This window comes from Poecilia formosa, unplaced genomic scaffold (assembly GCF_000485575.1).
Source record: "Poecilia formosa unplaced genomic scaffold, Poecilia_formosa-5.1.2 Scaffold202, whole genome shotgun sequence".
In the NCBI taxonomy this organism is placed as follows: Eukaryota; Metazoa; Chordata; class Actinopteri; order Cyprinodontiformes; family Poeciliidae; genus Poecilia; species Poecilia formosa.
The window spans coordinates 1,120,655-1,129,637 of NW_006800141.1; the positions used below are offsets into that span (position 1 = coordinate 1,120,655).

The 8,983-nt window shown below is 39.4% G+C and overlaps 2 protein-coding genes across 3 annotated transcripts; both read right to left on the minus strand.

The window, feature by feature from the left end:
• Positions 1-274: 274 nt before the first annotated feature.
• Positions 275-4,353, minus strand: LOC103148313 (zinc finger protein 600-like). 2 transcript variants are annotated; one of them, XM_007567023.2, is made up of 6 exons: positions 4,041-4,353; positions 3,880-3,962; positions 3,129-3,198; positions 2,933-3,035; positions 2,593-2,842; positions 275-1,683 (listed from the first exon to the last, which is right to left on the minus strand). In XM_007567023.2, exons 1-6 carry the CDS (start codon positions 4,150-4,152, stop codon positions 556-558), a joined length of 1,746 nt encoding a protein of 581 aa, XP_007567085.1. In that variant the 5' UTR covers positions 4,153-4,353; the 3' UTR covers positions 275-555. The 2 variants fall into 2 exon arrangements, with proteins under 2 accessions (XP_007567085.1, XP_007567084.1); XM_007567022.2 differs by having other exon boundaries at positions 3,880-4,352.
• Positions 4,354-6,342: 1,989 nt separating this feature from the next.
• On the minus strand, positions 6,343-8,395 carry LOC103148314 (zinc finger protein 771-like). The gene is made up of 2 exons (XM_007567024.2): positions 7,953-8,395; positions 6,343-7,684 (listed from the first exon to the last, which is right to left on the minus strand). Exons 1-2 carry the CDS (start codon positions 8,223-8,225, stop codon positions 6,572-6,574), a joined length of 1,386 nt encoding a protein of 461 aa, XP_007567086.1. The 5' UTR covers positions 8,226-8,395; the 3' UTR covers positions 6,343-6,571.
• Positions 8,396-8,983: the final 588 nt, after the last annotated feature.

The following is an 8,983-nucleotide window of genomic DNA, read 5'->3' on the forward strand; positions in this document are numbered from 1 at the left end:
TCATCCAACTACGTTTACATAAAACTAAAATATGAGAACAATGTAGAACAACTTTAATTCAATTTAATCAAGGCTGATACACAAAATACCACCAACCAGCTAAAACAGTGTACTGACTTTAATTGTACTAAATGTTTTGTTTTTTTTTTCCCCAAATGAACATTTGTACAGGAGTTAAATAACCAGAAAGACAAAAATCAAGGTCAGTCAAGAACATGGTCTCTCTCTCTCTTTCAATTAAAACAAGCAGACACCTCTCAAAAGTTGTTTTTTTTTCTGAAGAACAAAAAACAAACTTTTTTTTTATTCCACTTTAAAAAAAAAACAGCATCTCAAAAATGATTTATACCATGCTAAATGACCTGAGAATTGCCTTTTGTTACCAAAGATTACTAACTCCACATCTGCAAAAGGAGAATTTGGTCCTAACTGAGTCATAATTTAAGCTTCCTCAACATTGTTTTCTGGGGCTTCTTGAATTCTTACAGATGCAATTTCTGTCAGGTCAAACTCTGAGTTTTCTCTTTACAAGCCTGATCTCACATCTTCATTCTGCTACTGCTCCTCTTCTTCCATTAAGTCCAAGGATTGCTCACTTTCGCTCAGCTCCTCTTCCTCCTCCTCTTCTTCACTGCTAGACGGCTTTTTCTTTGGCTTTCGCTTTCTTACTTTGGCCGTCTTTGGTTTACCGGCTCGGCCAGAGTCGTTCTTTTGTTCGGTCATTGTGACTCTGTGGTTCTTCTTAGGTCTCCCGACCGGTCTACCTGTGAGGGTTATCCCTGTCCTTCTCCGAGTTTTCGTCTCCTTTTCTGCAAGCTGCGCCTCCTCTACTTCGGGGTCACCATCGGCGCATCCCTTCGGGTTTGTCGTTTTCTGTTGATGGTAACGCCGGACGTGACTCTTCAAGCTCACGTTGTGATTGAAGCATTTGTCGCACTGTTTACACTTGTAAGGCCTCTCCCCCGTGTGCAGGCGCATGTGGGACTTCAGATGGCTGGGCTGCTTGAAGGCACGCTGGCAAACCGAGCACGCGAACGGTTTTTCCCCCGTATGCACCATCGAGTGTCTCTGGAGAGCCACAGCCCAAAAGAATTCGATCCCGCAAACGGGACATTTCAGAGGCCCCGGCTTCAAGTGTCTCCTCATGTGGTTTTTGCGCTTCGTGTACGTGGCAAACCTCTCCGGACATTCGGGACATTTAAAAGGATCGCTTTCATTTAAGTGGGTCTGCTCGTGGGCCTTTTTGGCCACTTTTGTCTTAAACCCAACGCGGCAGTATTTGCAAGAATGCTCATAGTTTGCACTGTGCACCCTGTTGTGAAGAGTTAAGGCTTGGTCAGTGGCGTACCTCTTCCCGCAGGTGTTGCAAGAGAAGGGCTTAATTTTATACTCGCAGGTGTGAGGCTTTCGTTTTACAAAAAACATCCCGCAGTCTGCGCAGAGCTCCCGGACCTTCAGACTGCCGTGCAAGTGGACTTCTTCGCCAGAGCTCTCGTTCTCAGACTCCAAAACTGAAAGCTCGTCGTCCGGGTCCCAGCTGTCCTCTGTCTCCGGGTCCCAGCTGTCGTCCGAGTCCTTGACCTCGCCCGGATTGCTGGATTCCTCCGTTTCTATGGTGTGATCACTCTCCTCGTCAACAACTTCGACATTCTCAGCGATCTCTGCTGTCTTTGTAGATGTTGCCTGTCGACCACACAACAACAAGCGAGGGATTTAAAACACAATGAATTCTGTACAAACAAAATTTAAGATTGTTGTTTCTCAAACAGTCAAAGATATATTTAAAGCGTATGTTTACACTTATCAAAAATTAATGAAAAAAACTACAACAACAAAAAACTTTTGTTATTTGTAGTCACTGTGATATAGTGGCAATAAGAGTGAAACATGTAAGCAGATAAATGTAGTGGTTTTACTATGATTTTTGTTGGTTTTTTTTGGTTTTTTTATAGAAGATGGACAATGATGTGGACGAATGTGGCAGAGCGTTTCTTTAGAGTTGTGGGTGAAAACCTAGATTTTCCCACCACACGCCAAAAAGTCGTGGCCAAGTCACCGAGCCCTCTGTTACCACACATCTTCAAATCTGGGAGTTATGTTTGTGGAGGGGTGAATGTGGTTTATATTATAAAAAGCCCCAGAAAAGCCATCCTTTAATGCTGTTCAAACAACTTCATTAGATTATAACCACTTCCAAACGTAGACAAATACATGCTGATCTTCTTAAATTCAGTCATCTGAGGTCTCAGAAATTACGATTTTTCAATGATGTCAGACTGAACGGGTATTCGAACACAAATGAAACTTAGATTTAAATTAGGGTTTATTTTAGTCTTCGACTTTAAAGTGAAAAACCAACTTGCTGCTGAAACATTCATGCAAGTTGCAGCATATGTTTATTACCAACTGCCTCCAGTTAGGATGACGTGATTTTGCTTATTTGACAATTAGAATTTATTTTTGACCTGGAAATCAAAATTGTACTAATTGTTTCAAACACAGATACTTTTTGAATTGCAACATATTCTTAAGGAAGTTAATATAACACCATTTTTAAAAGAAGAAAACCTCATTTGGACATTTGGTCCGTACCTCTAAAAATATTTCCATGCATTTGGTCTGATGATCCTCTGACATTGCAGTAATGCTGTTTTGGGTCAGATTCTTCCAGTGGTTCTTGTAGCCACACTGCCGGCACTGCTGGTTCAGGACTAAGAGGACTCCACAGACCACTTTCTCCGTTTTTACTTCAGATTGACACACGGGGCAAGTGGCACAGAACAGCCGGAGGAGCTGCTTTTCATTCACAATGTACCTCTTACTAGTCCGAAGCATGCTAACTCTGGGAAAGAAGTATACATCAGACTTTTGAAGTTTTCCATCTTAATATAAAATGGTAAAAGAAAAAAAAAAAAGTTAGAGGAAAACTCACTTTTCCTTGATAATGTCAAGGTTTTCGATTTTTTCCAGCATCTTACAATAATCTGACGATGAAGATTCAGAGGCCTCGCTTGATGCTGGGCTTGCAGGGACGCCTGCAAAAAAACAACAAAAAAACCCCTAGAAAACATTCAATGCAAAAGCAAGGGGTTTTCATATTAAATGCCTAAAATTTTAAGGCAACTCACTCGTTAAATAGCAGTTCTCCTCTTTGTTTAATGTTGAAGATCCTGGAGTTGGACCATGGCATTTGTTAAGCTGGTATTATTTTTTTTTAAACAGAGTTTAATCCCAAGTAAACAAGCAAAAACAGACCAAGTAAAACAAGCAAAAACAGTTAAATACATGGAATTATGAAAACTTGCTTGAAGCAACACAAGTCTGCAAATTCTGCAACAACCTTGGTGGTACAGAAATTGTTCAACAAATAAGTATTTGGGAAAAAAAAGAAAAAAAAACACCCCTTTTACATTGCCTTGAGGCAGATGCTTTCTTGCAGACCTTGAGTGCTGAATGTACAATGGCCCACAACAGTTTCTACTGTTGAAATGGCCCTGAAGAAGCCTACTTCAAATGGGTATGTTTTTCAGGGACAGCCATGCAGGGTTAGTACAGTTACCTAAAAAAAAAGAGATCTTCTAAATAGACACAAACCCTAACCATGCGACCAATTAGTTACACAGTGGGACAGGCCAATATTTCAGCAGCATTGGTTCTAACTAACATACAGTAAACAGTGTTGACCTTTGCTGACTTCGTGTCGATTAGGGATTGTTCGTATGTTTACCATATTTTTTGGGGCTTGTATTACGTAAGAAAACAATATAAATACCCTCACTGTGCATCCACCTCAGGAGCAGTAAAATCACGTAACCAATGACGCTGGAAAACAGCATAAAGGGCAAACTTCTTCAGATGTTTCACTTCATGAAATCTCACCTGTTTGGACTCTGGTTCGTCAGGCGAACACACTGACGGTACAGCATCAGATTTTAGCTGGGTCGAACCAGCAGCTCGAGTCACTGTTAGAAAACAGTTACTTGTGAAGTGTTCACTGCAAACACGGATATCAGTCCACGAGGTTTCTTTAAGTCTCTGACCATTGACTTCGAAGAGAAACTGGACCCACTCCAGTCTCCTCTCTGGGTCTGCTGGAAGAATGAAGTGTTGAGCTCTGCGACGCCATGACTCACACCCGACGACGGAGCACATCCTGGATTTAAGTTTGGTCACCAGCGTGTACAAAGTCTGGAACTGTACACTTAAGTAAGAAGTTAGCTACCCAACAATCGTCAACAGCACAACATTGCTAAAAGCTAACTAGTGATGCTTCAGCGGCGGTGGAGCGCGAAGGGGCGGGGTTCCATGGAAGGGAGCCTGGACTGATGGGAATTCAGACGACGTTTCAAGATCCAAATCATTTGGCTCCGCTCACAGTAAAGACGTTCATTCGGCTCTCAAGCCCCACTTCATGTCAGCGTAATTCCATAACCCTGAAACCTTTTTGAGGAACTATTGTGGTTTATAGAGCCTAGAGATGGTAAAACGGGAATAACGTTTAGGTTATTGCCTTACTAGAATATGTCCCTATTACGTTAGAAAAACGTATGAATTTTTTGAACTAAATTGAATAATCCCGTGTTTAATTCTACTATCTTTGAGCATTTTTATTGTGTTTTTCTTTACAAGAATTTTTTCTGTTTCTCTCTGTTGGAGAGTATATGTTTTCTATTTCTCTTGTTAATATGGTTGGTAATTGTTCAAAATTGAAAGAAAAATCGGTTGTCTCTCCTCTATTGTTCTTGTTTTTTATCCTTAATGTCATTGTGCTTCCTTATTTCTGCAAATATTATTAGCGCTCAATGTGTCAGCGCTGCTTTTGGTTTTAGATTGCCTCTTTTTAAGTGAAACACTTTGTGGTATTCTCCTTTTGCATGATTCTTTTATCAATGAAGATGACTTGGTAAAGGAATGTTTATATTCCTCAAATTCCACATTTTTGGTCCTTTCCCTGATTGTAGCCGTACATAAATCCTGAACAAGCCCGATATCTGTAAAAACCAATCTGTTTCAGGGTGCATCTTTAAATAGTTGCCTGTTGATTTTGATATAAAATTGCCCTGTACAGTTGCTCATGGTGATTTACAATAACCCACAAAGCACATGATAGGCTTTAAGATTTGCCCTTTTAACATTTGCGTTTACTCTTTTAACATTTATTTTAAAATTAGTATAGGAGCGGAGATTGCATTAACATTGAGCTAATTTATTGTGTTTCTTTTTCGATTAGCCATGTCTATATGGGCGGAGTGTCACTGCTGGGTTGATATGATTTGTGGTCAAGCGTACACCGGTCAGACAAAGTAAATCACTTTCATTTCTGATTATCAGTCATATTATTTTATTTCTGGAATGCAGTAGAATGGGATCAACAGACCTCATTTCTCAGCTACCTTATTTCCCGGTAAGAATCTAGAATAGTGGTTATTATTATAAAATCCTCCAGGAAAACTAGACATACAGAATTATATGTGCCTGAAGGGAATGTTTTCTTCCTGTAACATGTTTGCAAATTAATAAGTCACAGTGGTTTCTTACTGTGTTCTAGGATAAATATTGTTTTTGAACTTCTCAGTTATTTTGGCTTGTAGAAAAAAAAATGCTAAAATTAAAAGGAAACAAGATGGAATTTTAATTATCCACTGAGATACACAAATACTGCTTTGAACCAATTTCTTGTCGATAATCTTTACTAACACCTATGTGAAAAAGAAAAATAATTGCTTAATCTGAAAACTAAAAATAAATATGCAGGTTAGAAGGACCTTGAACTCACAGTGAGTACTGATCGTGGTATGCATATTTTTTAATAACAGTACTCTATATTTACTCCATATCTCTAGACTAAGGATTAGAGATTTTGTTCCAAATAAAACACTGAGAAGGGCAAATATGGTATGGCTCGATGATAAACAACATAAAATTTTAGGGCACAACTTGAAACAATACAGTTGGCACAAAAGAAACCTAAATATCACAGAAAGAACATCATACACACACAATAAAACATGGTGGTGGAAGCATCATGCTCTTGGATTACCTTTCTTTAGATGGAACTTGGTCTCAGTTAAAATTTTTATCTTTTATGCAAATAAAAAAAATAAACATTTTTGCTCTCCTGGAGTTTTCATGGATGAAACTATTAAATAATTTTGTAAACCTCCCTGCTGCAAGAATTTTAAATGCTTCAAGGTAGCTACCTACCGACAGACAACTTTTTATTTTTATTTTTTAATTCTAGCACATGGGCCTCAACCATCATAACACAGAATACTATGTATTCCAAATCTGCTTCTGAGAAATTAAGAATTTAATATTAGCCTTGATTAACATACTGTCAACCACAATTTGCATAAATGTTTATTACGTATTTTGCAGTTTGAACATTTCATTCACTACATAAGTCAATGATCAAGTACTCTGAAATAACATTTTTCTTCACATTTTAAGGCAATACTAAGCAGTTGTTTTATTTATACAATATAAAAATCAATTTTCAGTGTCAGCATTTCATCCTTCTTCTTGTGAAGGATTGAAGCCGGGCGCCTCGTTCTCTTCATAGGTAGATTTTTTATTTCCGCCTCTTTCCATTTAACTTTCCAGTTTTCGCAGCATTTGATTCAAAGTTTTTAGGCCGCCCTATTGGTCTGCCTGTGCCCCGTCTTCTAGTTTTAGGTCTGTAAAACCCTTCCATTCGCGTCTCATCGTCAGTAATCTGTGCGTCACAATCTGTGTCCTGTTCCTCTTCATCGCTGTCAAGATCCTGGTCTATACTTTTCCGGAACATGTTAGGTTCAGAACTGTTGGCGTCTCTTTTCGTACACATGATTTCTGCATCCGTCTTTGGTTCTGGTCCAGAACGAACAGGGTGATAACGTTGGACGTGGTTCTTCAAGCTCACGTTGTGATTGAAGCACTTGTCACAGTGCTGACACTTGTAAGGCCTCTCCCCAGTGTGCAGGCGCATGTGGGACTTCAGATGACTTGACTGGTTGAAGCCACGCTGGCAAACTGAACACTTGTACGGTTTTGCTCCGGTATGGATCAATAAATGCCTCTGGATGGAAAGAGCACGGAAGAACTCAACACCACAGAAGCGACATTTCAACTCTATCGTCCCTCTGTGATTTTCCAGGTGGACTCTGCGCTCTTTGTTTGTGGCAAAAGTCTCCGAGCAGTCTGGACATTTGTACGGTTTCCCTTGGGTTATGTGCATCTGCTCATGTGCAAATTTGTCTGCCTTCAACTTAAACGTAACATTGCAGAATTTGCAATTGAACTCATAGTCCTCGTTATGAATTCTGCTGTGAAAATTCAAAGCCATCTCATTGACGCATCTTTTCCCACAAATGTAACAGGGATAAGGCTTCACTTTGTGCTCACATGTATGAGGTTTTCGTCTGTCAAAGAACCTTCCACAGTCTGTGCAGAGTTGGCTGTGTATGGGGGTGAGTGAAAGATAATCGCAGTAATCAATATGGTCTACAGAATCGCTGCTTTGTTTCGCAGGGAATAATTTCACGGGGAAAACACCCCGCACTGGCTTCCAGTCCTCGTCCGAATCCATTTCACCCGAATCACTTGATTCCACCGATTCATCTTTAGGGTCACTCTCCTCATCAAGAACAGCATCAATCTCGGGAATCTCTGAGGTGATGCTGGAGGTTGCATCTTCTGTTGCAGCCTGTGGCAAGAAGCATAATTGGTTTCTTATATTTTAAACATAACATAACAGGAAAAGGGGGGGACAGGAGGGAGAATACTTTAAATGTATAATTTCTTTTTGATAGAATGAAGGCCCTTTGGGATAAATTTTAACATCAACCAAGCAATTCAATCTGTCTCTATATCAGCAAAGTCCAGTGCTCATAACCTGGAGACACAATTTTGATCTAAACTTGACTCTGGATTCATGAATCCACCTCGTTTTCAGCTGAGACGGGAACACTTACCTCCCAGTCAGAGCTCTCCTCAGCTCCCATATTTAAACACAATGACGGGACAGCACTGGGCTTCAGCTGGACTCTGTCATTCACATTAACAAGACAGTCCTCAGGAAAGTGTTCGCTACAAACAGAGATATCAGTCCATGACGACTCCTTAAAACACTGCTTGTTGACTTTAGCTATAAACATGACCCATTCCAGTCTCTCCTCCGGATCTTCTGGTAATTTAAATCGCTGCGCACTGCGACGCGACGAATCACATCCAGCAACTGAGCACATCCCGGGTGTGCGCTTCGTTTTCTCTGACTCTTAAGCAACCTCTTGAGAAATGTTTCAAGTGCGTAACGTTAAAGTAGGAAGCGGCATTTTTCTCGCAGCTGTATTGAGCTAAATTAGCTAGCGGTATCTGTTTGGGTTGATAGTCGGACGGGCGGAGTTTCGTCAGAGGGTACGAATGGTTTATTGTCAAGCGTACACCGGTATTAAGTTCATTGCACATCGAAACGCTGTTAAGTTCAGTTCTAAGTGAATGAACAGTAAAACCAATAAAATTATTATTATTATTATTATTATTATTATTATTATTAAAACTAATGTGTTCAGGTAGTCATTCATATTAATTACAGTCAATGCCACAAGATGGCGCTAATTATCTTTAAGTTCTCTGCGTTCCGTTTTTCAAGTTCTGTTATCCAAGACATATTTTACGGAGATCTTGACTTTTTTTTTTTCACTTTATGGAATTAAATGATATACAACTACGATTTAAGGGTAAGTTTAACAAAAAGATTAGACCAAACTAAAACAAGTGATCTGTAAGTACAAATAATCGCTGAAACTGCATTTTATCATTCCTTGGCATCCTTTGTTAAAAATAAAAACAATAATGGGTATATTAAAAATTCTGAAATGCATGAGAAACCGTTTATGTTAGGCCTCAAAGTGTTGTGTGCTGTGAAAGAGTATTTGATCCCTTACTTCTTTTTGGTCCAAGGTAAACGTTTTATTCAATAAATAAATTTTAAAAGTAAAATAAT

Coding starts and splice junctions, on each gene's coding strand:
- LOC103148314 (XM_007567024.2), bottom strand. CDS start 8,225: ATGTGCTCAGTTGCTGGATGTGATTCGTCGCGTCGCAGTGCGCAGCGA. Junction 7,685..7,952: donor AGGAGAGCTCTGACTGGGAG/GTAAGTGTTCCC, acceptor TTCTTGCCACAG/GCTGCAACAGAAGATGCAAC.
- LOC103148313 (XM_007567022.2), bottom strand. CDS start 4,152: ATGTGCTCCGTCGTCGGGTGTGAGTCATGGCGTCGCAGAGCTCAACAC. Junction 3,199..3,879: donor ACGAACCAGAGTCCAAACAG/GTGAGATTTCAT, acceptor AAATAATACCAG/CTTAACAAATGCCATGGTCC. Junction 1,684..2,592: donor GCATGGAAATATTTTTAGAG/GTACGGACCAAA, acceptor TGTGGTCGACAG/GCAACATCTACAAAGACAGC.